At 39.0% G+C, this 16,743-nt stretch overlaps 4 protein-coding genes and 1 pseudogene across 5 annotated transcripts in view; 2 read left to right on the top strand and 3 right to left on the bottom strand.

Moving 5' to 3' along the window:
- LOC136249135 (histone acetyltransferase KAT2A-like) overlaps positions 1-4,358 on the bottom strand; it is a 23,891-nt gene extending 19,533 nt beyond the window's left edge. The window contains exons 1-4 of one of the 2 annotated variants that reach the window (XM_066041079.1): positions 4,162-4,353; positions 3,749-4,108; positions 1,722-1,912; positions 697-885 (exon numbers count right to left, since the gene is read on the bottom strand). In XM_066041079.1, coding sequence (XP_065897151.1) covers positions 697-885; positions 1,722-1,912; positions 3,749-4,108; positions 4,162-4,290 — 869 coding nt within the window. In that variant the 5' untranslated portion in view covers positions 4,291-4,353. Of the gene's footprint in view, positions 1-696; positions 886-1,721; positions 1,913-3,748; positions 4,109-4,161 lie in introns of both variants that reach the window. The other variant, XM_066041080.1, reaches the window with a different exon arrangement.
- On the top strand, positions 4,178-5,121 carry LOC136249139 (partner of Y14 and mago-like; annotated as a pseudogene).
- LOC136249137 (CWF19-like protein 2) lies at positions 5,002-7,445 on the bottom strand. The gene has a single exon (XM_066041081.1). The coding sequence runs from the start codon at positions 7,401-7,403 to the stop codon at positions 5,103-5,105; it is 2,301 nt and encodes a 766-aa protein (XP_065897153.1). The 5' UTR covers positions 7,404-7,445; the 3' UTR covers positions 5,002-5,102.
- LOC136249138 (N-acetylglucosamine-1-phosphotransferase subunit gamma-like) lies at positions 7,388-13,638 on the top strand. The gene is made up of 8 exons (XM_066041082.1): positions 7,388-7,562; positions 7,606-7,738; positions 7,944-7,987; positions 8,045-8,099; positions 8,437-8,614; positions 11,819-12,016; positions 12,303-12,434; positions 13,376-13,638. Exons 1-8 carry the CDS (start codon positions 7,418-7,420, stop codon positions 13,577-13,579), a joined length of 1,089 nt encoding a protein of 362 aa, XP_065897154.1. The 5' UTR covers positions 7,388-7,417; the 3' UTR covers positions 13,580-13,638.
- A 1,138-nt stretch (positions 13,639-14,776) lies between these two features.
- LOC136249147 (uncharacterized) lies at positions 14,777-16,734 on the bottom strand. Its single transcript, XM_066041091.1, has one exon. The coding sequence runs from the start codon at positions 16,668-16,670 to the stop codon at positions 14,874-14,876; it is 1,797 nt and encodes a 598-aa protein (XP_065897163.1). The 5' UTR covers positions 16,671-16,734; the 3' UTR covers positions 14,777-14,873.
- Positions 16,735-16,743: the final 9 nt, after the last annotated feature.

The following is a 16,743-nucleotide window of genomic DNA, read 5'->3' on the forward strand; positions in this document are numbered from 1 at the left end:
CTTATCAGAAGTATTTTTGGCTGCTCTGAAGATACTAACCAGTACTACCAAGGCACCATGAAGGTATTGCGAGGCTGGTTTTTCTGTCAATATATTTGTGAGAAAGTACAAACCTACATGATCTCTAATATTACAGCACTACCTGATATCACAAAGAGGTTTCTAGACTACACACTAACAAACTTGAACCCTGAGGAATCTGAAAGTACCAGAAGTCCAAAGGATAAATAATGACATACTGCACGGCATGCAGAACATATAATTGTATAACATAACACGTCATCATGAACTATAAAGAGTACTATGATTTCATTTCCTAAGGAAAACATATTATCATTACTATTTATCCTACATTGTGACATTCAGAAGTCAACTGATTAAATATTTACTGGTAGGCTGATATATCCTGTAAACCTCTGTAGTTCTGTTGGAAAACATGTACATATAGAGCTACCTTGGACTGGCTAGCAAACACAAGTACACCGTTTATATTATATGAGTAAAATGCATGTATGTTTTGTTTGTTGATTAGAACTAGTGGAGTACTTTAAGTTATGTATGCAGGACTGCAGGTACAATTCTAGACTGTTTGCAAAGGGAGGCCATCTCTTCCAGTGGCTTGTTGCACTCTAATGTATTTTGATTTTTCTACATGAAAATTTTCAAGACACAACACACTAACACACAAAAACTGACTTTGGAAAGTGACTTAGTAACAGTTTCTTTTCTCGTTGAAGTCTCTCCTGCTCAACACCGAACCTCTCAATCAGTTGCAACTTCATGATGGGGAAGATGGCACTGAGGAGGGTGCGACCGAATATTTGAGTGGCCTCAAACTTCTGTAGGCAGTCACAGAAGATGGGAATGTGACAGAAGCAGAACCACCTGTGTTAGACATATTGTGTAAAATGTGCACACAAGCAAACGAACATCACATTGCCTCCAGGTAAAGTAAAATTCTAAAACTGGACACTTTGTGACCTCATCAAAATATGAATGATAGTTTACTATATTGTCCATATTTGGATGGTAATTGCCTACCTCTCTGTATATACAGTGAGAGGATGCCATTATCATACAGTATAGTAGTAGTACTGCATATTAGGGACAAGCAAGGTTTGGACATGATCCACGATAAAATATCACCTAAAAACCTGCTTCGATTTTCCCTTACAATGACATGACAATATTGGTTGGGCAAAATCAAGCCTAAAAGTGCCTTCAGATCAACGCGAAACCTTTCTGTCAGTTGGTACAGAATTAAAATTATTATTTTTGGTTTCTATTGCCTGCCTACCTGCCTAAATGATATGTTCAGTCAAGCATAGCAGAAAACTGGCTGCAGCTACAGCCCTAGCTACTTCTACAGTAGAGTACTCCATGCTTCTGTTGTTTTTTCCTACTAATAGGTACTTCTGTCACTTGGAACCACTTGACCAGTTTTATTTTAGCCAAATGCACAGCACATTACACATCAGGGAACTGTAACAGGCTATCATAAAAAATGTCTACATTGGTGGCTAATTTCTTGTCGCAAAAATACAGAGGGACTTTTATAACTAAATGACTGCTCAATTAGAATGTTTTACTGACTGTAGAAATTTGTGTATGTTGTATTAGAATAATTGAATGTACTGCTGCAAAAACCCTTAAACAATCGATGGTGAAAGGATAAGAGTCTACTATAACACCTTGTAACAATACAGCACTAACACACAAACCTTGTGTAGCTCTCCCTGTAGATCTGAGCCATAGCATTGTCACCATTAGTAACTGACTTAGCATGGTTGGAAGGTGTCTCCAGTCTCCAGTGGTTAACACAATGAAGGAACATTTTTGCTAGTTCGTACATAGTGTGCCATTCATTCTGCGGCAGGTGGCCAAACTTGTACATTACAAAGTTGCTTACTGCCTGCAAAACAAATATATATCTGCTATCCCTTGATATAGCTATAGTATGTATGCATCAGGCTGGACACTCAAAAACAGTTAATAACTCACGGATGCAATTATACATGATCTTGAAATTTGGCTCAATTCCCGCTAAAACTATTTCAAAATCTTTTTTGTTCAAATATCTGACATAATATTTACAGCCAATCAAAATTTTCACCATACATTTCCTATGGAGAATCTATAAAAGTGCAGTGTTCGGTACAGCCCTTTCCCGAACTTGAAATGGAATCAAACTGTATGTGTCTGCTGTTGACACCTTTGCCGACACCATTAACCATCTGGCTGGCTGAAATGTTTAGTCTTTTGAGAAAAAATCCACTTTTTAACTGTTTTTCAGGATCCAGCTCAACTTGTACATACTATAGACAATGTGTCAATCATGTGTAAATAGTTTAAACTTGTGGTAAACAGTTTTTTGTTTGCTTGTTTTGTAGTACACACAACATTAATGTAGCTGGTTACTTTGTATAGTCAGTTGCAGACATGGGGACAAGTACATTTGAAAGTACTTAAGAAAAGTACAAGTACCTTTGAATATTCCAAGTACAAGTACAAGTACTCCAGCAATAACCAAGAGAGTACTTAAGTAAAGTATAAGTACATGCTGGAAGTACTCAAGTAAAGTACAAGTACATTTTGTTGTAGTAAAATATATACTGCATTCAGTGTATTGTGGTATGTAAGTGTACCTAGTGGGGTTGGTACTTTCAGGTTTTTGTCAACCATTTAATCTCTTAACCTCTTAAAATGCACTAACTTAAGCAGCAGAATTGCTTTTGTTTGCCAGAATGCTATGTCATCATTAATCGTGGCTACATGATACATAGTAAGGTTAGGGAAGGCACTAGAAAAATTGTACACTGTACCTTCATGCAATTTTGTTATGTACCCACTGTGTACAAACTACATACAATGTTTGCAGTACTTACAAGTACGTAAGTACTCAAGTACATACAAGTACTTAGCAAAGTACTTGAGTATAAGTACAAGTACATTGGGGAAATTAAGAAAGTATTTAAGTAAAGTACAAGTACTTTCAAATCTGTACTTAAGTGTACTACTTAAGTATAAGTACTCATGTACTTGGCCCCATGTCTGGGACTCAGTTGTGTTCACCTCTTTTTTTTTGTTACACGGGCTAGGTTGTGAAGCCCTTTAAAAGCCTGACTGTTTTTTGAAGAAAAAAATCACTGATACAAGCAAGAACAAGCGAGTTATGAGGCTTTAAAATATCCCATACATTTAGTATAGACGATTCAGGCACACAAAACATGTTTCCACCATTGGGAGTGAACACATGTTCCCCTCTTTGATATCAGTGTATTTGGCAGGCTCAGGTGAATGTGCCCTTCATTTTTCTTTGCATGCATAAGGGACACACCTCCTTTTAACACACCTTAATAGCGCATTATGGCACTTTTCAGAAACTCACTTTACCTGTATTTCAAACCTATGTTAAATGACCACCGTATTAGCAAAAATTGTAAACCTGCCTAGGAGATAACAACCTGTTTCTCATTTAGTTTTGCTCACATGGGTATGGAAAGACAAACATAGATACAAAGAAACATATGTACATTTTTCTGAAAACCATTTCAGGAACCCAGGCACGTGCACGCAGCTGGCTGGAATAAGCATGCGTCTAATTACAAACTTTTCCAATACAAACAATTTCAAAAACCAGGCATGTACCCATAGCCGGCTGGAGTGGGTATGTGTCTAGTTAAAAACTTAGAAATTTCTCTATTACAACAAACATGAAAAACTCAGTAGTATACAATAAAAGGCATACTTTGGCAATGGTGGGTTTTTCAAAAGGCGGCGTACCCAGGTTGTCACCAGCAAGAGTTGGTATCTTTGCTGCTAACATATGTTTCCTCAAAAACTGAAACAAGAACACATACATCCTCTTTGTATCTTGGTCCTCCTTCTCATTCTTCATCTGAACTAACAGGTTCTCCATGTCAGTCACAGTACATACTATCCTATCCAAGTCTTCTGAACTTAATCCTTGTAAGTCACTGACGTGTAGATCATATGTATGCTGACAAGCCTTACACAAGTCTAACGAGTTGTACAGTGGATTATCTGAATGTGTCTGACCACTAGGAGGATGCATACTACGCCATCCTTGACAGCGACAGCCATCTTGCTGTGAAAAGTTTATGGTTGATAGAAGTGCGTTAATTATTAGAATACACTAACCTTACAGTTGTTATACACCGATATACTTTCAAGCTTCTTCCATTTGGGGTACTGTTTTAGTTGGCTTTTTCTCTGGGCTATCTTCTGTAGTGTAGACCCACTGCGTCGAGCTTCTTTGGGCGCTGACATCTATGCTGACATGACGTTATTTTTGTACCCGCTTGCCCAAAATTTTAGCGGGGAATCGCGCTAGGATTTAGCGGGGAATCGCGCTAGGATTTAGCGATGGCAGAAGCAGGGGCCGAATTCACCAGAGAAAATGTTTTCAGGGGACATGATGGTCACTTGTACCTACCTGCAACGCAAAGACCTGACGGATCGTGGAGAAAGCCGCGGAGAGTTAAAGAAGGTTACATACCGCAGGATGAGGTACCAGCATATGAAAGTAAAGGCAAAATGCTAACCAGAGAGTTAGAAGAAGCTGCTACCGTACCCGTGGGGTTTAATTTTGTGGAGCAGCCTAACACAGAGGCCAAACCATTGACCAAGTCGCAGAAGAAGAATGCAAAACGCAGGCAGAAGGCGCCGGTGATGATGATAAAGAAACCACTAAAACTAGTTTACAACCGGTTGATCCTACTGAACAACTATCAAAGGATGTTTCAAGCCTGAAATTACAAGAGGAACAGGACAAACCACCTGGGGACCATACCCTGGATAATCCTGTACCGTCCGAGCAACCGAACCCATTGTCAACTCCTGTACAACCACCAGTGGTGGATAAAGAAACTCTTAAACGTGTCAGAGCTCTGCGGAAGAAACTAAAACAGATTGATGAACTACAAGCAAGAATTGAGTCTGGAAATATAGCAGTACCTGACCAAGACCAATTTGATAAAGTCGCCAAAAAGGATGAAATTTTAGCTGAATATGTGTCATTGACAGGAGAAGTCACATACTAGTTTAGTGCTTACATTTTGTGCATGTGTTTGATGAATTAATTATTTTTTAAGCTGTTGAGTCCAGTCATAGGGTTTCCACCACTCTGAGAGTTGGAGGACTTTCTCTTTTTGTCTCTCAAAATTCTCACGACGAGGTTTTCTCCACAGCCTAGTCTCAACATCTAACATTCCTCCAATAATTTCTTTACCAAAATAATGAGGAAATTTTGCTTTGTCTTCAATGACATGTGCGTAGCCTCCACTTGTACCAAAGTCCACAGCGAAATACGGAAAGCCAGGTGGAACAGAATTTCTGAGGCCTTTCTTACTTGTGTCAACCAGCTTCTTATTTTGTGCCCACTCTTCATCAGATTCCATGATTGCTTTTTTGAAGTACATCGGAGCCATAAAGCCTTCCTCCTTAGGAATAGGGATACACTCAATCATCATGTGTGCCTTCCTTTTGGTATCAGTATATGACTCAATATAAACCATATCTTGTTCCAGGTCACTAAACATTCTAGTCAGACCTTTCTTAAACACCTCAACTTCACTCCAAACATTCTCATCCAGGGCAGTAGAACATACTACATGTTGCATGGGGACTAGTAAACAATGTCCCTCTGTTAGTGACTCATAATCTGGTGCCGCAAGGTAGACATTGATACCTATGGCTATCATTAGATGTTTCTGTGCTCGTGAATTATCAAAGCAGTATTTACAATTGTCAAGTATCTCTGTCATCTGTTTGCTCTCAAGTACAGCAAATTTACGTTCCTTTTGTCTATCCTTCTCTTCATTGTGTTTACCTTTAGTGACATAGTCCAATGCATCATCAACAGTTTCGTCAGAGTTGGCTGCTCGTACAAATTTGCCAGCCATTTTGGCAATGGCAACTTGAGTGTCCTCGGCTGATGTGCTCATTTCTTCTCTCATGAGATCTTGTAAAGAGTAGTGATCATCGTCTGCAAAGTACCTCTCTCTTTTTCCTTTCTTGTCATGTGAGTGAGTAGCTTTACGTAACTTGTGACTTTTGCTCCGCGAGCTGTCATCAAAATCAGCTGGCCTTACATTACCCACCCGATCTGTTTTAGTAAGCACAACCACCTTATCTTTCTGTCCTCTCTGGCCTTCCTTTTGTCCTCTCTGGCCTTCCCTCTGTTTGCTAGAATATTGTTCCTTCCTGGCACGTAAAGTTTCTAATTCACGTTTGAGAGTCTCAACTTTTGCTGTATTTCCCATTAACTCAGCTCTCATTATTTTGGCCCCAATGGCATTCAGTTCAGCATCAGTAACAGGAGCAACCTCAGGACTGTCTGGGGGAGCATCATAATCAGTAGTCTCCATGGTAGCATCCTCCATGGGACTGTTCCTATCAGGAGGACTATCAGGTGCAGCAATAGAGTCATCATAGATCTCATCTGGTTCAGGAGCTTGTTCAGTTTTACGTCGCCAGCCCCGACTATGTTGTGGTGATCTGGTCGATGAACCAACACCAGCAAAATGAGATTTGGGAAGATGAAATCCACTAGTTTCTTCACCTGGTTTAAGAAAACCCCCAGAACTAGACTTCTTCTGTACCACTTGATGTCTCTCTGATGAGGACGTCTTTAAATGGGAGGTTGCTTGGGTATCTGAAATGTGGCCAGGATTAATACCAGCTGCTCTTAGCATGGAATGAATCCGATCCAGAGATCCCCAACGTTCAGCAGCTACTTCTTCTAAAGACCGGTCTTCTTCAGCTGCCTGCTCAACAGCTCTCTTGTATGCTCGTCTTAACCAACTTTTCCCTCCATCACCAGCTACAGTTTTGGGTTTTATTTCAGGAGCAGATCGTTCTTCAGGTAGACCTTTACCACCATCTTTCCAGAAGGGGTTTAATTCACGGACATGACTTCCAGGTTTTTGCTCTGCTTTTTTTGCTTCTTCACGTCTTTTTAGCTCTTTTTCCTCCCTTATTTCAGCTCGGCTAGTTGACTGTCCTGCAATAGAACTAAGTAATGGCATTTCCATCCAACTATCTCTTTGTATAGAAACGTCCTCTTCCATCTTAACTGGGCTAGATTCTGAAGGAACAGTACTAGTGTCCGGCTGTCCAGCTTCTGCCCACTGCTCTTCTCCCTCGGAAGATTCGCCACTACTGTCCGACTTATGGCGGGATTTTTTACTGTGCTTGTGTTTCTTGTGCTTCTTTTTCTCTTTCTTCGCCTTCTTTTTGGCCACTAGAGCTCCTGGTCGGTAAGCACCGTAATCATCACCTTCCTTCCTCCACCCATCTCTCTTTCTATTCTTTCTAAATTCTTCACGAGTTTCCAACAATATTTCGTCTTTAGGTACGTGTCTACCTTGTTCTGAAGACATTTCAGGAGCTACGAATGATCAAAGTCAGTTCGATTGTGGGATTTGCAGTGTTGCTGTTCGATTGTGGGATTCGACTCGGTGGGATTACTCCAGTGTACTTAGCAATGAACGATCTATTGACTTTACTTGTTGCGTTGGCTATCTTTCTAGCAGTGTCAGGTACGTTCTTCCACACGAGCTTGTTGTAAACTGTTGTGTGCAGGGGAGAACAAAACGGAAACAGTCATACAGTCAGAACCAACCAAAGAGTCAGAGCCAACCAAAATGCCAGAAGTCAAAATGGTCTCCTTAAAGATAGTACAAGCACCAGCTTTGAGCAGATTTACACCACTTCAGTAAGGAATTAGTCTATCCTATAGACATGCTTAGCTCTTTAGTTTGATTCTTGCTGCTGTATTGTGTCATTTTGGTTTTATGTTTGTATGTATGACCCTTGTATGTACAGGCTAAGCCTTTTAGTGTAACCATCTTACTTAGTACAATGATTATGAACTAGTGTATACACTGTCCTAGAGCTATGATGTTATCTTAATATTTTAGAAAGAAGGTGTTAGTGGCTAGGATGCAACCATGTGAATTAGCAGGTATGCAGTAAAAGTACTGTTATATTACAGTAACTATTCAGTGTTGTATTGTTGCAGCACCTAAACACCTCCTACTATTGAACAACACTTGCTACAAATTCAAACACAACAAGTGAGAGCATGTGTAATGTTTAGCCATGCCAGTGTTAACACTTATGATTAAGCATATCCACTAAATTAAAATCCCTCCAATGTCTTTATAACAACAGTGCTGTCAGTGAATAGGTAACCTATTCACCAAATTACCGTATTTATCCACATAGACACTTAGGCATTTGTTTCTTATAATACACTCGTGATCCAGCTGAAACACACGCACGCACGCACACACACACACACACACACACACGCACACACAATTATGAATTCTTACTGTAACAGTATGGTTTGTTGTATTAGAGTGTTTAAGTACTTAAATATATATTACCACCAAATTCTAACCGATCTAGTTACATTTACAACTTGTGTCCATTCCAAAACATTACTCAGAAGGAGGACACCACCCGGATATCTGGTTATCATGGCGTCCTGGGAATATGGAGTGACTGGATTATCGAGAATGACACATTTGTTGGAATGGTTTACTCTAAAGGGGAGAAGTGTGGTGTGATGGACCGACAAGCAAAAGTACAAATATATGATGTGTAATATACGTATTGTGCTCTAGTAAAAACAGGTGGTAGCCATGAAATATGGTTTGCTATGAAAATAATAAAATTGTGATTATTGTACTGGGTCATCTTTATCCCTTGTTTCCTGTAATCCCCCACATAAAATAACCACACTACATTTTAACTACTTGGATGCTGTAGAAGTTGAGGGAAGTAATTTTTGTAGATGGACAAATTTCAGGATTTTCGCAGTTTTATTTTCAAGGATCACTCGTTTTTCACTGAGGTTACCTATTAGAAAGCATAGAGCTAACCTTGATAATCATTAATTTTTGAGGATGAAAATTTTATGGACAGCCAAGCAACCACAAAATCCGTGAAAATTATGCCCCTCGAAAATTTGTATGAATATGATGTGTGAAAGTATTATTTTATGATAGAGGAAGGTATGAGTTAAGGTAAACCGGTTAGCTGTGCATATAAACATGGTGGCTAGGGGAGCTCCTCCTTTGTTTCATAATGCTTTTCAAGATCAGAATACTCTAATAGAACAGTCATATATATTCTAACACAGCATGCAGTTACATAAGTCAGGAGCTCATCGAGTCCGAACTTGATGAGCTCCTGGTCAAGTATAGCCACCCATATATTGTCTACAGTCATCTAGAGATGAATATAGAAGATGGCTTTAACATCACTGAAGCATTGCTCGTATACCAGGTCATGCCCTCTTTTACAGCTGGTTTAGATACCACTGGCTTATACAACAGTAGCATCTATCCCTCAATTCCATTCTATGAAGTACTTTAACACATGTGCAAAATAAAGGGCTACAGTGGATCAGTGCACCAATGAAATTAGGTATGGAGGTCTCTCGTACAAATTCACAGCAATCTTATGCTCAATGTTTTTTGTGTACAATTTTCATTCTCAATGACTGTTCTATTAGGGTATTTGCGTGTTTCTACATATTTATTAATAGAGTTTGTACCTTGGTAGCTTCCTGAGTCTACAAGAAATGTTTAGTGTTTAGTTGGCATGACAACACATTGTACTAATTGCGCAGTTTTAAAATCACAGAAAATCGCATGTAATTTCCTGTGCTACATGTATCAGGACACATGATATGTCATGCGGCCAAGTACAGCTAGTGCGGATGCGCAACAGACAACTGTGTATTTTACAGGAACCAAGAAAACACTGTTTTCATGTATTCGTAGCTCTATAATCCCTGAACAGAAATTAACTAGTTTTGCTGCGGAAACTCCCTCGGGGTAGGGCACCTCCTATTCCAAATTTGAGCTAAATGCACCCAGCCATAACTGAGACATATGCCTGTTTTTCTTCTTACTTAATCTTCTTGTGTAAATTTTCTTTTTGCACACTTTATAAAATTGCAACAATACGTACATGCTTAAGTTGATTTGCTTCAAATTTGGATGGAAGTAAGAGCATAATACAGCAAATTTACAGCCCAATTTTCATACAGATTGAACAAAGAATATGCAATTTTGAAAATCACAAAAGCGATTAATTTTGTTGTCACATTTACAGGGTAATCTACTTAATGGAATAACTTGAAAATTGGTCAGTGCATGAAGCTACTATCATAGTGCAAACCTTTTGTGGTTTGAAAGTACTGAAAGTATTAGCTAAGGAGATATAAGTAAAACCAAACATGAGAAAAAGCATGATTGAGATACACTAATAGAACAACAGTCAATGAGAAGTAAAAACATGTGCAAAAAAACATGGGAAATTTTTTTTTTCCAAGAGTTGAACCAGAGACCTCCACACCTATACCCAAGCCCTTTACTACTCTACCACTGCTGTCAGTTGCTCACCTCACTTAATTTCTACCTTATAAATATAAGTTCTGGTGTAGTACACTAGATATATATGAAAATAACCTATATCAAGTGTGTAGTGCGGCCAAGTATATCCAGCGTGGGCAAGCGACATACTCATTTTACAAAACCAGAAAATGCCGTTTTCATGTATCCATTGCAGCCTCTTACAGGTGAGACTCTTTGATATGCAACAGCTAATAATGAGGATGGATCTCATGTAGACGTTTCTGCTTCAGGATTCTGGGGAGGTAAACATCAGAAGGCAATTTTTGATGTCAAAGTGTTTAATGTTATTAATGCACCTACACATCGTGGTACCCAAGTATCCTCAATTTTCAATGTTTGAAACAATGAAAGTATGAACAATGTATTAGGGAAATTGAGATGGGTTCCACTTCTATTTTCAACATTAAGGGGTGGTATGGCTGCTGTACGTTACAGAAGACTTGCTTTCCTTGTCTCTCTTATTCTTATTAAAATTTTTACAGTGTAATATACATTGGCGGATATCTTCAGAAGGAGATGTCATATAGTTATGTGATATTATGGCTGCATTGCAGGATTAGTTATTCATTGTTACGTTCTGCTGTTATGTGTTTGAGAGGAGCTGGATCACATCAGGGCTATCCACTTTCACTAGGAGCACTTGACCTTGCACTAGCTAAGGGTCAGATGGCTCTAGCTCATTGATTGACATTTGATCTTAGTATTTGTCTAGCATTTGTCTAGCACTTAGTACTAGGAGGGTGGAAAGTTTTCATGTATCTGTAGCTCCATAGTGCTTATGTGCATAATTAACCATTTCTGATGTGGAAGCAGGAAATCTCCCATTCCTAATTTGAGTCGAATCTTCCCAGCTATCATCACGCCATCAAAATTTGTCTTATTTCAGTTCTTGACGATTCCTATAAGTAAAGGGGGAAAGGTTAAAAGGAATTATCAAGGCCAGCCATTGATAATTTCTGATTTCTGATACACATGTTATTTCATGGTAGCACTAGCTTTCTGTGTGTCTTGATGTCCTACAAACTTATTCTCCTTCTATTCCTTAGTTCACCATATGCTGAAAAGGATTGCCCATTATCAACATGTAATCAAATTCATCAGTTATATAGGTTCCATTAGCCTACAGTGTGTTGTGATTTATTCTTTATCCCTCCCTTATTCAAACTACAGTATTTGTATTAGAGACTCCCATAATCTTTATGGTCCTAACAGATCTGACCCCTTAATTTTTTGACTCTAAAACTGGATAACTTGGCTCTTTATCGCATTGGTCTGAAAGTGTCTGTTGCTACTAACCATTCTTCTTTAGTAGCTGTGTGATAGATATTGTTTATTCTTCTTTATCTAATACTATTGTTTTGCAGGTGTACTTCAATTGTAGTACTGTAGTTCAGCTCACTAACATCACAGAACCAAAGACATGTCATTATGAGATGTTCTTTCATACACCATTGGCCTGCTTCAAGGGAGCCATGCAAATATTTCAGCTACTTCCCTCTAAAGTCATGAAGAAGTGGGAAACTCTAGAACATGAGTACTATGGAGGAGAGTGGACCCTGCAGGTGAGTGTTTGTGTGTGTGTGTGCGTGCGTGTATGAGGGATGGGAGTAGTGCATGTGTATGGTTTGTACACAGATGAGTTCGGGATTATGAACTCGTGTTTGTACATGTGTAAAATTTTTGATAGACAAAGTTTTTGAGCTTGTTACTTAATGAATTGAACCTGCTATTAACAGAAATTGTGTGAAATCAGCATTACATAGATTTTTATTATGTAGACAATAAACAATGTGATAATTAGTGAGTGGGGTCTGGACAAATTGGTTGTAATATTTTTGTTTGAAATAGGGATTTAACAAAAAGAAGCATGAATTATTGAGAGAAGCAAACTTGCTAGTTCCTCTGCCTAGCAACGAGAAACCAACTGATCCACCTACCAGAGCTCCACCTGTAGTGACAATTGATTCATCTTGTGAAAAGGTCAGTAGTTCCGTAATCAGGTGTGTGTTTGTGAGTGTATGTGATTATAAAATGGAACATTAGTGATCCAAAATTCATGGGGACATCACCACGGTTCTAGTGATTGCAATGCATGTGTATTGTGTGTGTTGTAAGATCATCATTATTCATAAATCATACATACTTTTAAACATAAGTGTAAGGAAAATATTTTGAAACATTATACGGTAGCCTGCATTAGAAGTTTGTGAATTTGTCACGAGCATTCATGATACCTTCTTGAAACTGTAATTGCGAAGATGAGATGAAGTTTGTAGTTTTTCCAAAATTGTAGGGCTGCTTTGTATAGTTATATAGCTGTGGTTATTCTTACCATTAATGCCTACACAAGCTGGTAGGGTTTCAGTGTAAACATTTAAGTACTATTCATACTGCATGAACATTCATGAATATATGGCAACTAATATACAAGGTACTGAGTATTTGAGTAGGGACCATAGAAATAAACTGCAATAAAACAAGGGAGGTCATCTACACCTGCAGAGCTATACACTAGTGGACATTTAATCCCCACTTCAGGTATGAATTAAATAAACGTCCACTAGTATAGCTGTAGGTGTCGATGACCTACACATCAGAGGAAGGTATGGCACCAGCCTGACATATTTTAAAATCAATTGAAGAATTTAATGCTCACCCTGATTATCAACTACTGGAAAACATTGTTGCTGTTCCAGCTTTGTTTCACCTGTTATACAGCATTGCAATATGAAGAACAGTACGAGAATTGTCTCTGAAGTCAATCCAGTCACTACGGAAATTGTGACTAAACACGCACTCCAACTATCAACTACTGAGAAGTGGATGGCTATTCCATTTCCAACAAGTTTGAAATTATGTAGTGTTTTATTCAAGTTTAGAGTCAGTGTTGGTATTGTAATTTTTTGTTTTTTTATAACTAGGAAAAGGAGGAACTCTTAAAGGAGGTGGTTACCTTGAGAAGTGAAGTTACAAGGTTGACAAATATTCTGGGACTAAACACAACCAACACCACTGTTGATACAGCTAACAGTACATTACCAACTGTAAATACTACTGCTTCTGTCACTACAAGTTTAAACACAACTTCTGAAATTGTCAATGTTACCAATAATGATCCAGAGTGAATGTATATTTATTTGTTTGTGAATTTATATGCAAATAATTCGGTACTCACACTTTTGAGGCAAGTGAAATATTGGAATACATTGCAACCCTGTCTTATCAGGTTACCATGTAATGTTGACACTACTACCAAATGACGTCTTTGCAGCAGTAATTATAGGCAGACCCAGAGTAATGTTGGGAAATAAATCATTAATATGATTTATTTGGCATCGGTATACTGAGTGAATATTGCACACAATGGTAGCAATTGTAGATACTGTCACCCGCCTGCATGGTAATTTTAGAGCTGCATGCAAATTTATTATTGCATTTGATAGTCATGTGATCTGATTATTTTTTGTTTATAAGTACTGGTATGAGCACATGGTGTATTAATTGGAAAAGTAGTGAGTTTCTGGTGTTGTTTAGTGCCAAAAAGCATGGATAACTATGTAGTTTGAGTATCCATTCCAACCTCGGGCCAGATTTACAAGCAGTGGATCTCTTCAGGTAGCCATTGGTGAGCGAGATACATTAATGAACAGGAGTCCCTACTCATCTGACAATCTGTTATTAACATGTGTGGAACAGATGGAAAATTTGGACTGCATGCTCAGAGAAAATGAGGGGTCTGCAACACTTCGAATCTAACCTTCTATGAGATTTGAATCTTGATGAATCCCAGTGAAATCACAACAAATCTTATATCTCTACTAAATTTGAGAGAAAAGGCAATTAGTATTTAATGGGCTCCCTTTAATATTAAATAATAGATTTTAACAAATAAATAACCACCTGCCCACATGGTATTTTTTGCCTGATTAGGATGGGAAACAAACATTTTACAATTGTTGGCCTAACTCAGATGATTGCAATTACTGGTTTTGATGATACTCAATATTCAGCAAATAAGGTCACATAAACTTAATTATTAGTTTATCATCCTCCTGCACTCAAAATAGCAGTGCGGGAGGGCAGATTTTTATTTTTTATTAACTAGATAGCTGAATTAGCCAGTTAAAATGACTCAGAATGCAGTTGTCTTAGACTGCTCTAGCAAGGTACCAACTTTAAAAGGTGCTGGATGGCTGCACTATGCCATCAGTGGTGCAAAAAAATCCTTGATGAGGTAAGAAAAATGGTGATGCAGGCAGGGATGAGAAACTAATACTTAAGTTTATGTGGTCTAAAGAGTGCATTTCCTTCTATTAAATTCATCAACGTATACATAGTGCTCATTTAAAATGCAATACATTATGTAATAATTACTATACTGATACAAAAATTTACATATACAGCAAAGTGTGTAATGCTTTACATTATAGAACACTTATTAACAATTTTACCTACTCCTTTGGCTACACTACCTACTCCGTTAGCTATGTCTGCCAGAGGGTTGCTATCCTCTCTTTGGTGACTAACTGCAAGTTGTTGGGGTTGTTGGGATTGTCTCATCTCTCTCTTTAGTTCCCTGTTCTCTGCTTGCATATCGCGCATGTCTTCCTTCATGCTTGCAACACTTCGCTCCATTACAGTTTGGTTTTGTAGTTGTAGTAATTTTTTTTCTTCTGCCATTTGGTGATCGTGATTTTGTCTTATTAGTTCCATCGTGTCACGTTGCTCTTTAATCATTTCTCTCAGTTTTCTGTTCTCTTCTTGTTCTATTGTTTGTTTTGCTGATAGTTGCTGGTAAACTTCATTTCGGTTTTCAGAATAACTGGTTTGGTGCTGCAGTTGCTGTTGAAGAGATTTGATTTCTTGTTGCAGACTATCAATGGATTCTTGTTGTGACCTTGTTGCTGTGATGCTTTGCTCCTCAAAACTCTTAAGCAGATCTTGATGCTCTGATAAACTCTGTTGGCAGTTTTTAAGCATCTCTTCTTGCTCCATTTTCTCTCTTCTTGCTTTATCATATTTCTCCTTTGCCCATTTGAACAGCTTATTGGTATACAACTGGCAATGATTCTCGTGATATACATGTTCCACCATGCCAAGAAACTCCCTGCATTTCTGCTGACGGTAAGCATTATCTCCCCTCTTCATTCTTGACTCAACTGTCACAAAACGGTATTGGACATGCTCAAGTAGCCACTTCAAACGATCGGGGCATCTGGGGTTACTCAACCATTGAAAGATCTGCTGTTTCTGTTCACTCTCGTTGCTGCCCATGTCATCTGCATGAGTGTATAGGATGAATGCATGAGGCCAGAATGTACCAAGTTGATCTAGGGCATTTACAACACTCTCAGTGGAAAGATCAAACCTTGCTGTACCATTGAAGCAAATCACAATGGCATGTACTCCCTCTTGAGCATAGTAAAGAGCCTTTCCCAGGTCAGTCATACGCTGCTCTTCTGACTCATAAGCATCAGAAAAACCAGGAGTGTCGATTAGAAGAACTTTTTTGTCCAGTACGTAACAACTATGAGCCTCACTCTTGGTTGTCACAGATACTGCTCCTCCCTTTGTGTTGAACACATTTTGACCACAGAAGAAGTTACAAGCTGTGCTCTTCCCACTACCAGTAACACCAATCACCATGATAGCATAGTTGTGGTCTGTAGGGTAATTGTCCTCCATGCTGAGAGACTGTGCAGTGTTGACGGAAGCAGTGTGGCCAGTTGTGGAGTGGTATGGTGTAGAAAGAGGGGGGTGGGGCACTCGTCCTGAGGAAGGCTGAGTCATTGACGGGTAACTAGACGACAAAGGAGGTTGTGTTGTGCTAGGATATTGATGGGAATACATTAGTGGTCCAGTGTGAACTTCGTTTGGAGCACTGTATAATCTCTCCGTCCTTCCCGGTGGCATGCTGTATGGTTGTGGGTTGCGGTACATCTCCCTCGATATTCCCGCACCTGTTGGATTTGTCATTGGCTGGGATCTGTAGACGTACCTTTCATCCGACCCGTACGGAGGTGATAAAGGATGGGAGCGATGTTCATTCTGTTGCTCTTCTAATACGAGTTGTATTTGTTCCTGTGAAAGTACTGGTATAGGATCCCATCTCCCGCCTGATTGCGATTGTCCGCCTCCGTAAAGTGCTACGATTTGTCTTTTCTGACTAGCAGTAAGGCCGGCTACAACGGGATCAACTCTACTCCTGAAGGACATGCTTCAACTTAAACTTCACCGCAATGCATCAGCAAGAAGTGCAAGGGTAACTTTAAATACAAATTTTCACGTG

The sequence above is a fragment of the Dysidea avara genome, chromosome 3 (genome assembly GCF_963678975.1).
Source record: "Dysidea avara chromosome 3, odDysAvar1.4, whole genome shotgun sequence".
Classification (NCBI taxonomy): Eukaryota; Metazoa; Porifera; class Demospongiae; order Dictyoceratida; family Dysideidae; genus Dysidea; species Dysidea avara.